The following is a 19,685-nucleotide window of genomic DNA, read 5'->3' as shown; positions in this document are numbered from 1 at the left end:
GGTGAGGGCAAGTAATGGGGAGTCACCCTGGAGCTGGAGAGTCAAAGACTTCTGATACCAGACCGAGAGGTTTGTGATATACATACATGGAAAAATAAGTTTAGGGTAATTTGAAAAGGGAGGAGAACTGAGGAAGATGGGAAGGATGATTTCTTAGGGAATTAGGGAGAACACTTCAGTTACAGGGATAGCTGGTGTGGCAAGACAAAGATGGGATGTGACGTGGAGTTTGGGGCCAGTTTGGTTGGAATGTGGAGTGGAGGAGGAAGATGGAATGGGGCTGGCAAAGTAGGTGAGAGCCGGCTTGAGCGAAAGCTAGGAAGTCTCTGTTTCATCCTTGAGACAGTAGGAAGCCATTGCAGCTCTTTAAGCAGGCATTGATGCGGCAGACCTGTTTAATTTGTCCACTTCTGTGAGGGACAGACTGGACACAAGGAGACTAGGCACAGGGCCTGGACTAGAATGTTTGCACACATAGTAGGATTATTCTCAACAACTTCAAAACAGAGTTCTTGGTTCAGTTTGGGGCCTTATCTGAAAAGCTGAGAGCCCCAAATGTAAAACTAATCACAGTTCTGTGATGGTTTGATAGGAAATGCTTCTGTACAAATCTTCTTTGATGAGCCATGCATCACTATCACAGGGCCACTAGGGGGCACCATAGTGTACACAAAGTGTAGGGCCTGGAGACAAGAAGACTCATCTTCCTGACTTCAAATCCAGCCTCACACATTCACTAGCTGTGTGACCCTGGGCAAGTCACCTAATTCTGTGTACCTCAGTTTCCTCATCTGTAAAATGAGCTGGAGGAGGAAATGGCAAACCACTCCGGTGTTTGTGCTAAGAAAACCCCAAATGTGGTCATGGAGAGTTGGACACAACTGAATACCCCTTCCCCCACCCCCTCCCAATTACAATGATGTCATCTGTGGGGGGGAAAAACCCCACAAACCTTGTTAATAAGGGCATATTGTTTACATCCTTATGTAGGATTATATTGTTTTATACATGTTATATACATATGTGAATCTTAAGAATAGTACAGTTATGACAAGGGAAAGGGATACACACAGACTGTGGGTGTCAGTATAAAATAACTGGTATAATGATAAAAAGCATAATTAAGAGATATAAAGGGATGGTTCTGGGAGAAGAGCTAAGGAGGTAGTAGAAAAGGGTAAATTACATCACATGAAAAGGCACAAAAACATATTATAGTAGAGGGAAAGGAGGGAGAGAGAAGAGTAGTATATGACCTCTGCTCTTACCGGATTTGATTCAAGAAGAGAATAGCATACTCTGATATGTGTAGGAATCAAACTTGTCCTACAGGCAGTGGGAGGGGAAAGGGAAAAGAAAAAGGAGGGTGATCAGAAGGGAAGGGTAAGATAAAGTAGGGGAATCAAGAGGGAGGGTAAACTGAGGAAGGCAGTGGTCAAAAGCAAAACTCTTTTGAGGAGTAGAAGGGAGAAGGGAGAAATAAAAGCATAAATGGGGGGGGGGATAGGATGGAGAAAAGGACACAGATAGTAATCATAACTGTGAATATGAATGGGATGAACTCTCCCATAAAAAGGAGGCAGGTAGCAGAATGGATTAAAAACCATAATCCTACAATATATTGTTTACAAGAAACACATTTGAAATAGGGGGATACACACAGGGTAAAAGTAAAAGGCTGGAGTAGAATATATTGAGCTTCAGCTAAAGTAAAAAAAGCAGGAGTAGCAATCCTAATCTCAGACAAAGCAAAAGCAAAGATAGATCTAATTAAAAGAGATGAGAAAGGACACTATATCCTGCTAAAAGGCACCATAGACAATGAAGCAATATCATTACTTAACATATATGCACCGAGTGGTATAGGATCCAGATTTTTAGAGGAGAAGTTAAGGGAGTTCCAGGAAGAAATAGATGGCAAAATCATACTAGCTGGGGACTGCAACCTCCCCCACTCTGAACTTGATAAATCTAACCTCAAAATAAACAAGAAATAAGTTAAAGAGGTGAATAGAATTTTAGAAAAGACAGATATGATAAACCTCTGGAGAAAACTGAATGGAGATAAAAAGGAATATACTTTTTTCTCAGTGGTACATGGCACATACTCAAAAAATTGACCATGTACTTGGGCATAAAAACCTCACAATCCAGTGCAGAAAGGCAGAAATAGTCAATGCATCCTCCTCAGATCATGATGCAATAAAAATTATTTGTAATAAAGGACCATGGAAAGATAAACTAAAAATTAATTGGGAACCAAATGATCTAATCCTAAAGAATGAATGGGCCAAAGAACAAAACGTAGAAACAATTAATAACTTCATTCAAGAGAATGACAATAATGAGACAACATACCAAAACTTACGAGACACAGCAAAAGCAGTTCCTAGGGGAAGTTTTATATCTCTAAATGCTTACATGAATAAAATAGATAAAAAGGAGATCAATGAAATGGGCATGCAACTGAAAAAGCTAGAAAAAGAACAAATTGAAAATCCCCAATTAGATACCAAATTAGAAATACTGAAAATCAAAGGAGAGATTAATGAAATTGAAATGAAGAAAACTATTGAATTAATAAATAAAACCAAGAGCTGGTTTTATGGAAAAAACCAATAAAATTGATAAATTCTTGGTCAGTTTGATTAAAAAAAAGAAAACCAAATTACCAGTATCAAAAATGAAAAGGGTGAATTCACCTCCAATGAAGAGGAAATTAAAACAATAATTAGTAATTATTTTGCCCAATTGTGTGCCTATAAATTTGATAACCTTAGAGAAATGGATGAATATTTACAAAAATACAAATTGCCCAGGTTAACAGAAGAGGAAGTAAATTACCTAAATAACCCCATCTCAGAAAAAAGAAATTGAGCAAGTCATCAGTGAACTCCCCAGGAAAGAATCTCCAGAGCCAGATGGTTTTCTATCAAACATTTGAAGAACAATTCATTCCCATACTTTATAGACTATTTGGGAAAATAGGTGAAGGAGTCCTATCAAATTCTTTTTATGACACAAATATGGTACTAATACCTAAATCAGGAACAGTCAAAACAGAGAAAGAAAACTATAGACCAATTTCCTTAATGAATATTGATGCAAAAATTTAAAATAAAATATTAGCAAAAAGGTTGCAGCAACTTATCACGAGAATAATACACTATGACCAGGTAGGATTTATTCCAGGAATGCAAGGCTGGTTCAATATTAGGAAAACTATCAGCATAATTGATCATATCAGTAACAAAAATAGCAGAAACCATATGTTTATCTCGATAGATGCAGAAAAGGCTTTTGACAAAATACAATACCCATTCCTATTAAAAACACTAGAAAACATAGGAATAAACAGAGTCTTCCTTAAAATTACAAATAGCATCTACCTAAAACCATCAGCAAGCATCATATGTAATGGGAATAAGCTAGATGCATTCCCAGTAAGACCCGGGGTGAAACAGGGTTGTCCATTATCACCCCTACTATTCAATTTGGTACTAGAAATGTTAGCTGTAGCAATAAGAGAAGAAAAAGAAATTGAAGGAATTAGAATAGGCAAAGAAGAAGCTAAATTATCACTTTGCAGATGATATGATGATTTACTTAGAGAATCCTAGAGAACCAAGTAAAAAACTACTTGAAATAATAAACAACTTTAGTAAAGTTGCAGGATATAAAATAAACCCACATAAATCTTCAGCATTCCTATACATTACTAACAAGGCCCAACAGCAAGAGATAGAAAGAGAAATTCCATTCAAAGTTACTGTAGACACTTTAAAATATTTGGGAGTCTACCTGCCAAGACAAACCTAGGGCCTATATGAACACAATTAAGAAACGCTTCTCACACAATTAAAATCAGATCTAAATAAAAGGAAAAACATTAGTTGCTATGGTTAGGCTGAGCTAATACAATAAAAATGACAATTTTACCTAAATTAATATACTTATTCAGTGCCATACCAAACTACTAAAAAATTATTTTACAGAGCTGGATAAAATAATAACAAAATTCATCTGAAAGAACAAAAGGTCCAGAATATCAGGGGAATTTATGAAAAGAAACACCAGGGAAGGTGGCCTAGCCATACCAGATATCAAACTGTACTATAAAGCAGCAGTCATCAAAACTACCTTGTACTGGCTAAGAAACAGAGTGGTCAATCAGTGGAATAGGTTAGGTACACAAGACGCAGAAGTCAACAACTATAGCAGTCTATTCTTTGATAAAGAATCCAGCTTCTGGGCTAAGAATTCACTATTCCACAAAAACTGCTGGGAAAATTGGAAAATGGTATGGCAGAAACTGGGCATAGACCAATATCTTATACCATATACCAAAACAAAGTTAAAATGGGTTCCTGATTTAGAAATAAAGGCTGATACTACAAACATTTTGGGAGAGCATGGAATCGTTTACCTATTAGATCTATGGGAAAGGGAAGAGTTCATGACCTAACAAGAGATGGAGAGCTTTACAAAATGCAAAATGGCTAATTTTGACTATGTTAAACTGAAAAGTTTTTGTATAAACAAAGCCAATGCAACAAATTTTAGGAGGGAAGCAGAAAATTGGGAGAAAATCTTTACAATCAGTGTCTCTGATAAAGGTCTCTTAGCTAAAATATACAGGGAACTGAACCAAATTTATAGGAATAAAAGCCATTCCACAATTGAGAAATGGTCAAAGGATGTGAACAGGCAGTTTTCAGAGGAATAAATTAAAGATATCTATAGGCATATGAAAAAAATGCTCTAAATCACTATTGATTAGAGAAATGCAAATCAAAACGACTCTTAGGTACCACATCTCTCCTGTCAGATTGGCTAACATGACAAAAGAGGAAAATCATAAATGCTGGAGAGGATGTGGGAAAATTGGAATATTAATACATTGTTGGTGAAGTTATGAACAGATCCAGCCATTTTGGACGTCAATTTGGAACTAAGCTCAAAGGGCTATAAAAATGTACATACCCTTTGACCCAGCAATATCACTCCTAGGGCTATATCCCAAAGAGATCACACAAGTGGAAAATGGACCTGTATGTACAAAAATATTTATAGCTGCTCTTTTTGTGGTGGCAAAGAATTGGAAATCAAGGCGATGTACATCAATTGGGGAATGACTGAACAAGTTGTGGTATATGAATGTAATGGAATACTACTGTGCTGTAAGAAATGGGGAAGATATGGACTTCATAATAACTACACAATGTAATGCTGAGTGAGCAGAGCAGAACCAGGAAAACATTGTACACAACCACAGACATACTGATTCTGTGATGATTAACTTTGATAGACTTGGCTCTTTAACTTCAAAAGACTTGGCTCTTCTCAGCAATACAAGACTCAAAGACAGCTCCAAAGGACTCATGATGGAAAAAGCTATCTATATCCAGAGAAAGAACTGTGTAGTCTGAATGCAGATTGAGGCAAACTGTTGGATGTCTTTTTTGGTTTTGTTTCTTCTCTCTCATGACTAATTCCATTGGTCATAATTATTTTTTACAACTTTACTGTTGTGTAAATAAGTTTAATGCAAAGGTTTACGTAGAATGTATATCAGACTACATGCCGTCTTAAGGGGAGGGGAGAGGGAAGGGAACAAAATTTGAAACTTAACATGTAGAACTGAGTGTTGTAAACTAAAAATAAAAAAATCTAATAAAAAAAAAAAGAAATTAACAACAGCAAAAACTACCTGGTTAGGTGTTCTAACTTATAAAGGTATCAGTTGCATTAGGTTAGTTCCTACCTTTGTGACCTCAGCTAAGTCATTGAGCCTCTCTAGGACTCAGTTTCCTCATCTGAAATAATATTGATAGGGCTGGGGTCAGTGGGTAAGATACAACATTGGACTGACCTCTCTGTTTTTGTGAAGTCAGTAGCAATTTCAGAAGGTGATCTGTCCAGAATGTGACCACACTGCAGCAGTGTTGGGGGTTTTAAAAAGTATTTGTATGTATGTTCTCTCTACAGGTACGAATCTCCAGAAATTGCTCTTAATTGTGGAATAATGCTAAGAGAGTGCATCAGACATGAACCTCTTGCCAAAATCATTTTGTGGTCAGAGCAGTTTTATGATTTCTTCAGATATGTTGAAATGTCGACATTTGACATAGCTTCAGATGCATTTGCCACATTCAAGGTAATGTATAAATGAGGGAACTGATCACACACACACACACATGCACATGCACACACGCACACACACGTGTGCGCGTGGATCTTGCAAGGATTCACCTGAGGTGATTGCCTAGGCCCATGGCCTTTGTTTCCCTGTGGGCTGTCCTGTACCCAGATGCCTTCTTATCAATATCTGTTGGGATGTCTGAGCCAGTGAGACAAGTTGGAGGGATGGGCTGGCTGGATAGTTAAGTATTTGCATCATTTTTTCATTTATTTTATTTAATCCTTATTGTTAGATTTGAAAAAAATTAATTCAGTTCATGTATCTGAGTCTCACAAGATATATAGGTGAAATTTTGGAGCTTGTATTTTTTTTCCCCATATGTAAATTAGTGTATAGGTATATTAGGAAGGCAGAATTTATGATTTCAAAGAGAATCTCATATGTGCCTAAAAGGTCCAGAACCGCAAGATATAAGGAATTCTCTAGGCAGAAGGCAGGAGAACTAAAGCATGTATTTACACTCCACAATAACAAGCCCACAAACCAGCGTCCCCATTTTGATATTTTCATCAAAAGCTTCCAGGCCCAATAAGTCCGCTTTATAAGGGTAACCAGGAGGCCACAGAGAAGCGAGATGGTATAAGGCAAAATCGTATACATGCTTCCCCTCTACGGTAAGAAGATTACCCACTAGCCTCTAGTTAGCTCTGCTACCGGCAGCTCAGCTTCGGCTGTAGGTGTCTCTGGCTCCAACCGGAAAAGGAAAGGAGGATCTTCAAGCTGTCCTCTCCCCTCTTATAGAGTTTTTGACATCATCAAGCGCCACCTGAACGACCAGGGCCGATTGGTTCTTGACTTGGCCCCTCCCCCAGCGTAGACCACGTTAACACACCTCCCCTCAGCCAGCGCCACGACTCATCACACAGGAAGCTCTGGTCCTGCCCCGGAAGAGCAAGCCCCAGCGTCCAGGGAAGCTCAACGAGGCAAACTGAGTCATTCAAAGAAAACAAAGTCCATTCTGGCTACAATAGGGAACAAAAATCTTTACTGTTAATGTTTAGCTTTATTTTACTCTAGTTAAAAATGACTATTACGTTTCTTGTATAAGCTATTAGTCTTTGAAGAGCTGGGGAAAATGGGCATACCAGATAGAAGTAGTTTTTAGATAAAGTCTGTAGCTTCAAAGGAATGCAAAGCTTCCTACTGAAGCATCTGGTTCAGAGAAGAAGGAACCTGGCTTTTTTAAAAAATGTAAATAGTACTTTATTTTTCCCAATTACATGTGAAGACAATTTGAACCTTGCTTTAACACTCTCATCCCCAAAAAGGACCTGAAGACTCAGCTTATTTCCTTTCTCCCTTCCAACTTCCAAAACTTTTAACACTGAGTAAAACCCCTGAATCTACAGAGGAAAGTAGATTTGGAAAAGTTTCATGGTGAAATCTCTTAAATAGACGCATGCAAAGGCACCTTGAAAGAGGGCTCTGAGAGGTAAAGAGACAAAGTTTATAAGAAAGGCTTCTGTGTAAGCCACTGGCCATGCCTAGAAGTTCAGGGGACACTTGTGGGTTCCTGGGTAATGGGCAGTAGGCCAAACTCTCCATTTTCAGGTGAAAAGATTTGTTAATTGGAACTAATTCCCCTTATCTTCTACACAAGATGAAATGTAACAGGATGCCTGAGGTCACAGCCCCACTGGGTCCCAAAGAGCAGCCTGGGTTCCCCTGAAGGAGACTGTGAGGCAGGCGTCTGAAGCCACAGGTCAGACGAGGGAATCCTTCATCCCACGTTTCTGGCTCTTGTCACTGTTAGCTTGCCAGCTCATTTTCTTGATATGTGATGTTAGTGAGATTTTAAAAAAAGAGATTGTACTTCTGAAATGAAATGTAAGTTTCATTGTGATACATATAATTGGAATTAAATGGAAAAAATAACACATTTTTCCAAACTCGTTGAGACCACGGGTTGTTTCTTTCTGTACCAGTAAACCCCGGCCTGACCAAGCTTCCTGTGTTTATAGCTTGGGCCTGTGCTGGAGCCCTTTCCTTGTCTCTTTTAGGGGCTTCTTCATGGGTCTCCCCTATTCCTCCATTCTCTTTGATAATGTGTCTCTCTCCCTGGAAGTTCCTTCCTTTTCTTCTTTTCAGCTCCTTTGAGCTGTTAGATGCTTCCCAGAGATTCCCTTTAGACAAAGTCACTTCACTTGCTCCAGGGGACTTTAAGGTACATTTTAGTAGTTTGGTTTGGTGGCTAGTGCCATTAGCTAAAGCCACTGGTGGCTTATGGTTTGTTTGAGATAAAGTGAGGGCTTTTGTGGCCTTGAGCTCTCAATACCTGACCTTGTTTTAAGTCTTCCCAGTCTTACATTTACTGTATGTGCTCTTCCTCTGTCCTTTTCCCCACCCCATACCTAACCATATCCCCTTTTTTGGTCGTGCTCGCTTTAATGTTTCAGTGGGACCTTTGTGGGGTCAAGAATCACCATCATGTTGTCTTTTGGGGGGAACTTCTTTCAAATTATGGGCCATTTCATGTTGCTGATGATCATGTCAAACCATTGCATTTTCAGTTAAATTTCCCCTTAACTGAGGCATTTTTAACATATCAGAATTCTTCATTGGTTGAAGAATGTGCTAGAACTTTAGAATCCTTAAATATCTGAGAAAAGCTGTAATTCTCATTTCTTTTCTAGGATTTACTTACAAGACACAAGTTGCTGAGTGCCGAATTTTTGGAACAGCATTATGATAGAGTGAGTCTATATAAGATTATAAAACTGCATTATAAGTCTTAATTTCTTCTAGCTACTAGAAAGGAAGAATTAAATATTAAAATTCGATACTGCATAGAATCAGAGAATTGGAATTGGAAGGAACCTTAAAAGTGCTTAAGATTTGGGACTGTTTTATTCCTCTCTGTAACACCCTCTCTTTTAGATGAAGAAGCTGAGGCCCACAGGGTATGACGCTCCCCTGACTTCTACACCAGAGGAAAAACCATGCCCAGAAATCATTTTCATCTCCCTATTAAACCATAGATAAAATGGATTTACCTGAAGCGCTCTCCCTTTTTGAAAGGGGGAGATAATTAGGGGAAGCCCCCTTCTTTTTGTTGTTAATCAGCATATCTTTGTGCAAGGGATGCTGTATGAGTTCGCCAGGGGCCCTCGCCTGGACTGTTGTAGTACAGTATTGTCTCCTCATTCATCTTCTCTAAGCCATGCTTTACATGGCTGCCAGAACGATTTCGGTAAGGCCCTAGTCTAGCCATGTTTCTCCCCTTCTCAAAACCCTCGGGTGGTGATTACCTATTGCTGCTAAATTGTCCAGTACAGGCACCTTGTCTGATGTTTCCCATTTCTTCCCTGTACACACACTTCATTCCTGGAATGAGCCTTCCGGCACCGCCTTCTTTGGGGCCCTCCCTGATTCCTTCACTTACAAGTGCTTTCTTTCCTGGTGTTGAATTTAGTGGGGTACATGTTGTAAGCTCCCTGTAGGATGTCAGTTTCGTGAGGCCTGGGTCCCCTCACACTCCTCACCAATGCCTTATACACCAGAAGCTGTCTGTGTAGGTAGTCTGAAACACCAGTGCTAGAAACCCTTTGTGTCCTTTGAAGAGCAGCCATCCAAAGGGTGTCATCACTTTGCTTTATTTATAAAATGCAGAGTGTATTTGAGGCAGCTTAAATGCTGCCTCTGGGGCTGCCTCTTTGACTTTAGGCGGGTCACTTGAACTCCCTAGGTCTCAGTTTCTTCATTTGTTAAATGAATGGGTTGGACTAGTGTTGTCCGGGGTCCCTTCCAGCTCCAATGCTTACTCTTTGATTCTGTCCCAATCCTAAAGATTAGAATTTGTTGCTTTGGTGTAATGACAAATGCTTCCACCAGAGGGAGGGCTTTCCCCATTTTGGGATCTACTTAAGGAAGACTGCCTTGTATTGAATGTTTGTGTATTAAACCACAAATTAATAATGTCAGCGTTCAGTGTGAGATCTAGAGCTCCCAACCGAAGCCGAAGGTTGCTGATCAAGACTTGGCATCAGGATCCAGTTCATTCAGCGTCTGGGCCAGTGCTGTGTGATGGGTGTTTAAGGCTTGTTGGGTTTGGAGAGGGTTAGTGGAGAAGTGGGAAACAGAAGGAGTAAAAGTGTACAGGGAGGAGAGAACAAATCTCGTGTGATGAACATTGAGACAAGGGACTCTTTAGATTTTAGTGGGTAACGTTGGGAAATAAAGGTGACGTGGTACCACGGGGTTAGGTTATCTAGGCCCTTGATAAACCAGTGAAACAAGCGTTGTTTTTATTAAGAGCTGTGTGCCACATACTGAACTAAGGACTGGGGATACAAAGAAAGGCAAAAAACAAAAAAAAAGAACAAAACCCAAAAGAGTCCCTGCCCTCCAGGAGCTTATGGCCTAATGGAGGAGGCAATGTATACATCACTAAGTGCTTGGGAGAGCCATAAAAAATAGTAGGGAAGTCACCTAGGAGGGGAAGGAACCAGAAAAGGCCTCCGGAAAGGGGTGCTGGCACCAAGTCTTGAAGGCAACCAGGGACACGAAGGAGGCAGGAGTGAGGATTGACAGCATTCCAGGCATGGGGGACAGCACCCTGTACAAGGTTATGGAGACTGGAAATAGAGTATTATGTATGAGAGATGGCAGGTGGAGCAATATATCGAGATGGAGAGTGAAGTGTAAGAAAGGATCCAGGCTGTTGAGGACCGTGGAGTCATTGTGGAGGCGATGAGGCGCCTGACATGGTCAGACCTGCCCTTTAGGAAAATGATTTTTAACTCTGTGGAAGATGGAGTGGAGCAGAGAGAGCTTTGGGGCAGGGAGGTCAGTTAGAAGGGAACAGTCATAGTCCTGGTGATGAGGTCTGAGTGCCCAGCAAGGAGGGGCTGTACATGAGAGAAGTTGTACAGGTAGAAAGGACAAGATTTGGCAATTGATCAGATCTACAGGGTGAGGGTGAGTAAGGAATTGAGGACAACCTTGAGGTTATGGACCTGGGAGACCAGAAGAATGGTGGTGCCTTCAACAGAGATAGGTAAGTTTGGAAGAGGAGTTTGTGAGGGGTGGTAATGAGCTCTCTTTAGGACATCGAGATCAAATGTCAAGTAGGCAGTTGGTGATTAATGGAGGACTGGGAGAGATCTGGGAGTCATTGGCAAGTCTCACCACAGGCTTAGAATTGGTGAGGGAGAAGATGTGGCCAGGGCAAGATGATGGCCTGGGGAGGGTGGAGAATAAGGTCAGAAGTCATAAGGCAGGAGAGATGAAATGGCCAAAGACAATGAGCAGATAAAGGAATCCCATTGTTCATGAACATAGAAGTGGCACATTTGTGAGTGGTAGCAAGATCAAGGAGATGACTGATCCTATCTGCAGCTGAGCCAGAGGCGAGAAGTTATGGGGATTGAACAAATTGAGGAATTGGGAAATTGGGGGACATTGGTATATATGTTGAAGTCCTCCAGATAACAGGCATGGGTTGATAGATGGGTAGAGAAAGCATTTATGAAGGGTGTTCTGTGTGCCTGGCACAGGGCCAAGCTTAGGGAGGGACACTGATCCAGGCACATACCTGGAAGGAAAGAGAACGTCCTGGTACCAGGATCTGGATTGGGGGGTGAATTTGGTTAGCGTGAGCTCCGAAAGAGGAAATTGTTGCTGAGTGATGGTAGGGAGAATCTGGAATGGCAGCGGGTAAGCAGGTCGGTCATCCAGTGAGCTGGTGGGGTAGGAGAGAAGGTGTCCATGATGGTGGAAAGGGCAGCCAGGGAAATGGTGTTGTCAGGGGGAAGCCAGTTCTTAGGGAGTGAGAATGGTAAAGTTAAGATGAGGGCAGGTGTCCACTGGAAGGAGATCTGGGGTGGGATGTTGTGGGGCTCAGGAAGAGGTCGATGGGGAAGAGGGATCAGAGAAGGGGCTTGTTCTTGGGCACCTGGGAGTTCAGTGTCACCGTAATGATTAGAGTAAAAGGTGATGATGGTGTGCTAACCATTGAGGAATGAGTCCAGAGTGGATGGGAAGAGATCAGACCCCATGGCTGGTGGAAGGTGCTAGAGGTGAGACCCTGGAGACCCATCTCACAGGGGGAGGTGGCCGGGGGTTTAGGGGTGGTGGTGTCAGTATCCTGCCCATTGCCTGGAGGGTGGATGTCTCGGTTAGGACGCACAAGGTGGCCAGACAGTAGGTTTGGAATTTATAAGTAACAATGAATCATCATAGAGGTTTAAACAGGGGCAGTAATATAATGAAATCTCTATTTTTGGAAACTAGACATTGAGTAGATTAAGGGAGAGTGAACTGAGGGCTGAAGCTAGCCAGGGAGTGGTTATTGTCATCACCTGGAGGTCTCATGAAGACATGGCCTGAGAGTGGAGAGGAATGAGGGTGACTGGAGGAAACCTTCGAAAGGACTGATGAAAGACTTGGTGTCCAGATTGGATTTCAGAGTAGCCACGGGGGGGGGGGGGGGGGGGGGGCAGGGGGGAGGCAGTGCATTTCTAATGAGGGAAGCCAGAAGGTGGAGGCCAGCCCCAGGAGGGTTTGGGAACCCTTGGGGGAAGAGAGACTTGGAAGGCCAAAACCTGGGCTGGAAAAGGGGCATATGTAGCCATTATTCATTTTTATGTGGCATTAATCTTAGTTCATGCCTAGTATTTGGGGGGAAACCCATCAGTGTTTGTTTTCTTCTCTTCTTAGTTCTTCAGTGAATATGAAAAGTTACTTCATTCAGAAAATTATGTGACAAAAAGACAGTCGCTCAAGGTATGGTCATTGGCTTATTTTATTTCTCCGTTGAATTGTGGGGAGAGGAGAGTGGCATGGGTAGAATGTGATGGTTGAGGACATAGGCCTTTTCACTGTGCTCATGAAGACAAGCAAGAAGCAGCTGGCCTTTTGCAGGGCAGGAGCCTCAGGCCTCATAAACCTGGGCAGGAGGCATGCTCCAGGGACTCCTGCTGTGTCTGCTGTGTTCTCCAGGATGCCCTCAAGAGGGGACAAGCTTCTGCCTGGTCCTGAGTGGAGACTGCTCATTGCTTACCGTGGAAAACTTGAGGCTTTGTGAGTGCAACTCACGTAAAAGCTTTTGGGGAGGCATCAGTAGACGCTGAGGTTCTCCTTCAGAACCCCTACAGAGGAGGCCTATATTCCAATGAAAATGTCAAAAGTCACTTGAATTTAATTGTGGCAGGCTCTCATTTCTTTAATGATTGCCTGGTGGCAACCTTCATAATCTAGAAGGAGAACTAGGAAGAAATAGGAAATAGAAAAGTTCTGAGCAGCCAAAGCTGAGATCACAGAGTCCCTCTACTTATACAGTGCTCCTGAGACCCTTGCCCTGAACTTTAAAAACAGCAAAGTAGAATTGGTGTGGAGCCATGAGCCTCCTTAATCAGTTAACAAGCATTTATGAAGCACCTACTATGTGCTTGGGCACTGAAAATACAAAAGACAGACAGTAAAACTCAAGTTTTATCTGACAAGATTAAGTTTCTGGGTGAAATATAAAGTCCTGCATTAGGTTTAAAAGAAATCAAGCATGTGTATAAGAAAGAAGAAGGGAAGGATCTGCTTTAGCATTTTATTTGGGAAAAAAGTTGGGGGGTCCCTACTCATTGTGACCTGTATGTACAGAGCAGTGCCAGGTGGCATTAGTAGTAGTGTAAAAGGATCTAAAATAATTCCAAGGACTCGTGATGAAAAGTGTCATCTGCCTACAAAGAACTGGTGGAGTCTGAGTGCGCATGGAAGTCGACTAGTTTTCGCTTTCTGTATTTTTTTTCATGGCTTTTTTTTTTTTTTTTACCCCTTTGGCTCTATGTCTTCTTTCACAACATGACTAATGTGGAAATGTTTTTAAGAAGGTAGTGTAGAACGCAGAATCCCATTCTGGTTCCTGCCTCTGCCTGGCTTGGAGGGGACCACGAGAGCAGGCTCTGGCCCATCCTGCTCAGTGGGACTCAGGAGGTCACCCCAGGGCTTGAGATCTGTCACCAGAAGGCCAGCTAGTCTTCACGTTGGCCACCGGCCACATTTTTCAGCATCAGCAGTTCCTGAAGGTTGTCTTCGAAGTGGCAAAGGGGTTGTCATCAGTGTTAGTGGTGGGCCTATTGAAGAAGTCTCCAGTGGCTGTTCTGCTCTGAGTCATCAGGGTCACTACTCCCCCAGGTAGTGAGGGTCTGTGAGGGGAGGGCAGAGGAGGGCTAGCTGGGGAGCAGACTTGAACCTTTTTCAGCGATTTGAAGGTGGCATGTGGAAATGTCAAAGTCAAGAACTGGAATCGGGGAGGCTGGAGGGAGGCCAAGGGCAGGAAAAGCTTTGTCACCATTCAAGATGTCCAGTAGGAGAAGGAGCCGCCTTTTGAGGTATTCAAGCAGAAATTAAGCAGCCATCAGGGTCATGGAAGAGGCAGTCTCTCCTCTGGAGAGGAGGGGGCTGGCCCTGGATGCCTCTGGGATCTCTAGGGTCTGAACGTTCACCAGGCATTTGTTAAGCACTGAGATTATGTTTGTGGTGATGATCCTGAGTCATTGAGAAAAGAGGAAATGACATTTGGTGTGCTCTGAGCAGAAGGCTGCAGAGTATGAGATCAGCTTTGGAAAGGTTTCCACCATCCCAAGTGATGAAAATAGCCCCCACGTTTGGGCTCTTGAAAGGCTAGCTGTTTCCTAGGAAATGCATTTAGGTGGCACCCCTCGTTTTCAAACAAATCCAATTAAGTGAAGTGTTCTTGTAACTGATTTTCCCTGCTGCTCCGGCCTCTTCGCCCCTAACCTAACAGCGCTTGTTAAACATCTCTTCTCAGCTTCTCGGGGAACTCCTGTTAGACAGACATAACTTCACAATTATGACAAAATACATCAGTAAACCTGAAAACCTCAAACTGATGATGAACCTTCTGCGAGACAAGAGCCGCAACATACAGTTTGAAGCCTTTCACGTCTTTAAGGTATCTGCCGAAACTGTTTCCTGGGGCTTCTGTTAATAGGACTGATCATTGGGTTCTGATAAAAATAGTAACAGTTTACATTTGTGGGCCTCAGTTCCCTGACCTGCAAAATGGGGTGGCAAGGGGCCAGCCAGCTCTCGAGGGCTGCTCTGAGGACCTGTAAAATGAGTCAGTAGGACCATTGGGTTCTTGGCATTGTGCCCAGGGCTCTCTGCCTCGAGCATTCTCAGTAACTTCACTTTAAGCTGGGAATCAGAGGGAAGGGGATTGGCAGCTGCTAGCAGTCAGAGCTGGGCCTTGGGCACAGCCCCACAGCAGCCTCTCCTCCTGTGTACAGTGTGTGAGACCAAGATGTGGTGTGGACCCAATTAAAATTCTGATACTAGAGAACAGAAGGACGGGAGGACTGAGACTGTGATTGTTTGCACTCTGAAGAAAGTTTACCTTTTTCTCCTCTATAATAGTAACTCGACAGACCCCCTTGCTATTGGGAGTCGCTTTGTTACCACGAAATGTGTGATACCTATTTTTAATGCTGCTGGTTTTAAGAATCCGAACTCATACTCCTGGGCCAAGAATCTCCATTGTGAAAACAGGGCAAGAGTCTGTATATACCAGTCACGTGGACCCCACTTACCTATTGAGTAACAGCCAGTGCCTTAGCCCGAGTCTTCATGGCCCCCTCCCACGCTGACAGCAGCTGCCTCCTCACCTTCTTCCTGAAGTCTTGCAGGCCATTCTTAAGTGCTAGCCCCGTCCCTACCTCTTATCTACATTCTGTGACTTCTCCTCTGCCCTTCATGGAGAAGAAAGCCCAAGAGGGACAGATTCTCTCCCTAGGATTCAGTGGTGTTTTAAGAGCAGCCATTTCTATATGACTGAATTCCAGGTGCTAAATCAAGCTAGTGTTTGCTTTGATATTCCAATTGCAAATCTTTTTAAAAATAGTCATTAAAGCAGGGCCTTTTCTAGTCAATGCTTTTGTAAGCCTAGTTGCAATTTTTGATTCTATCTGAAACTTAAAAAAAACACATTAAGAGCTAGGACAGATCTTAGAGATTTCTTTCCCCTGGTCCATATCTCACATACCACAGCAATCTGGACTGCCTTTTGGAGTTAATCTGACTTGGATTTCGGGGTGGGCATCTATATGTGGGTACTCTTAATGTCAGCTTATTTTTTGGATGGGTTTTAGTTTTCTGGGTGTGTTTCCTATTGGCTTGATTTTATTTCATCCTTTAGCAGGTTGAATTTGGTGAAATAAAATAAAGAGAAAATCACTGGAGTGAGAAGTTCCTCATATTGCTTTTAAAGAGCTGCTAGGCTTCCCATTAACGTCATGTTGTGGACCCTTATCACCAAACATTCTCTGAAAAAAACAGGAATCTGATTGAAATGATCGCGTTTCAGAGCACGGCGTTTGAGCTAGCCCAGGCCTGTCGTAGTCAAGAGTAAGCTAACATCTCTGCTTCTTCTTTCCTGCAGGTGTTTGTAGCCAACCCTAACAAAACACAGCCAATCCTAGACATCCTTCTCAAGAACCAAACGAAACTGATTGAGTTTCTCAGCAAGTTTCAGAATGACAGGACCGAGGATGAACAATTTAATGATGAGAAGACCTATTTAGTTAAACAGATCAGGGATTTGAAGAGACCAGCACAGCAAGAAGCTTAATCTCCAATAAATAAACATCTAAAATATTAAACCCCAAGTCAGCATTTGCTGTTAGATATTCAGCATCAGGCACTCGTATCGATTCATGAGGAACATTACTGCTAATCTGCTGTTCAGTGAACGGTTTTTCATTTTCCTTTTTTCATTTTTTTTCTTTTAGTCCAAGTTGAAAAACATAGCTGCTGCTTTCTTGCACATTAGAGCACCGTGTGGACTTTTTCTTGATCTTTATGTCATTTCAGAATTCAAAGACACTGCTTGTTTGGGGGGTCCTAGGAATGCGAGGTTTCTAAAAGCCAACATAGAGATTATAGTTTGGTTAAGTGACAGGTTGCATGCTTGCCATTCTGATTCAGTCCAATACATTTGCACTTATTTGTTTGAGATCTGAGCACAATATGACCTGTGCACACTTGGCCCCATTAGTATCCAATTGTATGCCTTGATTTAAAAAAAGAAAACAAAAATGTTCAGTGCTTTATCTGTAATCAGAGGGGAAATGTATCAAAGAGGTGCATTCTGGGGGATAGTTGTCATGCTAATAAGCTGATAGATATTGCAACTTAGCAGTTTTTCCAAAGTGTGAATGGAGCCTGAGAAAGTTCATAAGGAAAAATGTATATATGCTTTTCAGTGCTTTCTAGAAAAAAATTTTTTTTTGACATTTGATTTGATTTTCTTGAGACTTGTCAACTTGGAGATGTTCAAGGGTTTTTGTTCATTTTACTTTTTTTGAAGGTATTTTAAGACAGTAGAACTAGCAGTGACATTTCATTTCAACAGTGCTTACAGGTTTCTTTTGTATATAACTACTAGACTACTCATTTCTTGAAAATGATTTAATTTGTACAGCAGAAGAATGTTATTGTATTAGTCTGTAACTATTACCTAATATTGAGTTTTTGCAAAAATGAATGCTCCTATGTAATTGAATCTCTCCAATCCCGTGGAAATGCTGATTTCACACTTTCCTGAGTACTTTCTGCAGCATTAAAGGGAAGAACAACCAAATTCTTTGTATTCCCTTCTCTAACTGGGTGCCATCCATTAGAATAGGCTCACTAGAAACTGGAGCCAGTAAACTGTATTCTTCCTATATAATATTGGCCAGATCTATAAATAAATGGTAAAGATGATGCTCCATTCCTGCTGATTCTTTGGGTGAGGGGTGGGGACTGAAGAATGGAAGCCCTGGCTTCTTGTAGACCGTGACAAGTTCTTGGTCATAGACATCATGCAGGAAAGGTCCCCCACCCCCTCTCGCCCTGGCTCCCACCTCATTTCCTCTCCCTAGATATTGCAGATTACCAGTATTTACAGAGAACTGATGTTGTATCACTTTGTTACTGTGACCACAACGAAACAACTCCCACTGGAATGTAGTTGAGCAAAGTGGCCAGGAACAGGGTTGCCAGGATCACAACTTGACAACTTTTGGATCAGATTCTGAAAGTTCAAATGCCACCTGGCTGCAGCTGATTCAGGACTTTGTAGAATTATCCATCCTTCAGAGCCTCTCTTCCTAATTAAATTAACTCTCTGCTGGTAGAATGAGACTCTTGATTTGTATTTTTGTTCATTTTTAAAGCCTTCATGAAAGGAAGCCAGATAAGAGCATGACCCTTAAGAAAAGGGAGTCCATTTGGTTCTCTTTAATGGAAATGATGCTCAATATTATAATTGGTCTTTTTAAAGCAATCTTAAACTACTCTGTGCGAAATAATTCACATTTCCTATTGGAAATAGGAGAAGTGACTTAACTTCTGGAAAAGGAAAGTTTCATTCTTTTTAGAAAGGCACAAGTGGCCACAAGAATTGTAAGTATTACTGTTTGTGTTGCCTGGCACTGTATGATCTGTGATTTTAGTGCAGATACCCTGATCACAGTTGAATGGAACAGAGTTTGTTTGCCAAGATACTTCTCAGAACATCAAAGCTTCCACTTTGGCAGTGTGTCCTAGCACTAAAGCTTTCTGTCCATAGAGCAGCAAAAAGGGAAGCGGGGAGTGTGTGAAATGGAGCCTGGGCTGGGGACTATCCCATTAGGTTCTGGCGGCAGTTGCTGTGGTATTTTTTCTTTATTTGGGTTTGTTTGGTTTTGTTTTTTTTTAAACAACAGAATGTGAAAACATTGAACGTTGAGAAAAAGTTGTGTTTTAGAGTTCTGATCATTTGACATGTTTGTAGTATGGAAAACTTGTACTGAAAGTGGTTTCTTCTCAAGTGTTAGGAAGGCTCGCATAGACTAAAGCAGTTATTTCATGGGACTTTTACCCTTAAAAAAAAGTAGAGATGTATACAATTGTAACTACTGCATATAAAAGCATTTCATTTTGCCCAAGGAAAATGCATTTATATTGGAAAATCTGGCTGGCCCTGTAATTTAAATTGAAATAAAATTTTGAAGAAACAAAATTGTGTGTTTTTGTAGTGTGTTTTTAGATACTGATTCATGAATGTGACTGACTTTCATTAAGTGATATGCAAATACCATCTTCTGTAACAAAAACAGCCAATGTTCACATCTGAAATGAGACAAACTATTTCAAAGCAGAGTTTCACAGACACAGAATGCTAATTTTCACTGCATGCTTCTTTGCTACCTATTGTCATCTGTTTCTCACTCTTGTGTGTCCGATATAGGCATTTTTATGCTTATTAATAATGTCCTTTTGGAAGACTACAATGCATCATGGTTGACATTTCAAAATATGTGCAGAGCTTTCACCTGAGGTGGCCAGTGTGACCTAGCAGGAAAGGTGCCAGCAGTTCAAACCTTGGCCCCATTATTTACTGTGTGACATGACGGGCTCAGCCTAGGTTATCTCTAAGGTCCTTTTTAATTCTGAGTCTCCTGAGAATAAAGGCCTTGTTAGAAATGAAGGAATCTTGCTATAGGAA

At 41.5% G+C, this 19,685-nt stretch overlaps 1 protein-coding gene across 1 annotated transcript in view; it reads left to right on the top strand.

Annotated features, from left to right (window-relative positions):
* Positions 1-19,199, top strand: part of CAB39 (calcium binding protein 39) — a 127,641-nt gene extending 108,442 nt beyond the window's left edge. Inside the window, exons 5-9 of the mRNA XM_036767208.1 lie at positions 5,989-6,157; positions 8,836-8,895; positions 12,860-12,925; positions 14,967-15,110; positions 16,596-19,199. Of these exons, the coding sequence (XP_036623103.1) occupies positions 5,989-6,157; positions 8,836-8,895; positions 12,860-12,925; positions 14,967-15,110; positions 16,596-16,784 (628 nt within the window). The 3' untranslated portion in view covers positions 16,785-19,199. The remainder of the gene's footprint in view (positions 1-5,988; positions 6,158-8,835; positions 8,896-12,859; positions 12,926-14,966; positions 15,111-16,595) is intronic.
* The last annotated feature ends 486 nt before the right edge of the window (positions 19,200-19,685 follow it).

The sequence above is a fragment of the Trichosurus vulpecula genome, chromosome 7, assembly GCF_011100635.1.
Source record: "Trichosurus vulpecula isolate mTriVul1 chromosome 7, mTriVul1.pri, whole genome shotgun sequence".
Lineage (NCBI taxonomy): Eukaryota > Metazoa > Chordata > Mammalia > Diprotodontia > Phalangeridae > Trichosurus > Trichosurus vulpecula.
Note: the sequence above shows the minus strand (reverse complement) of the source record. Positions and strands in the feature narration are given on the sequence as shown.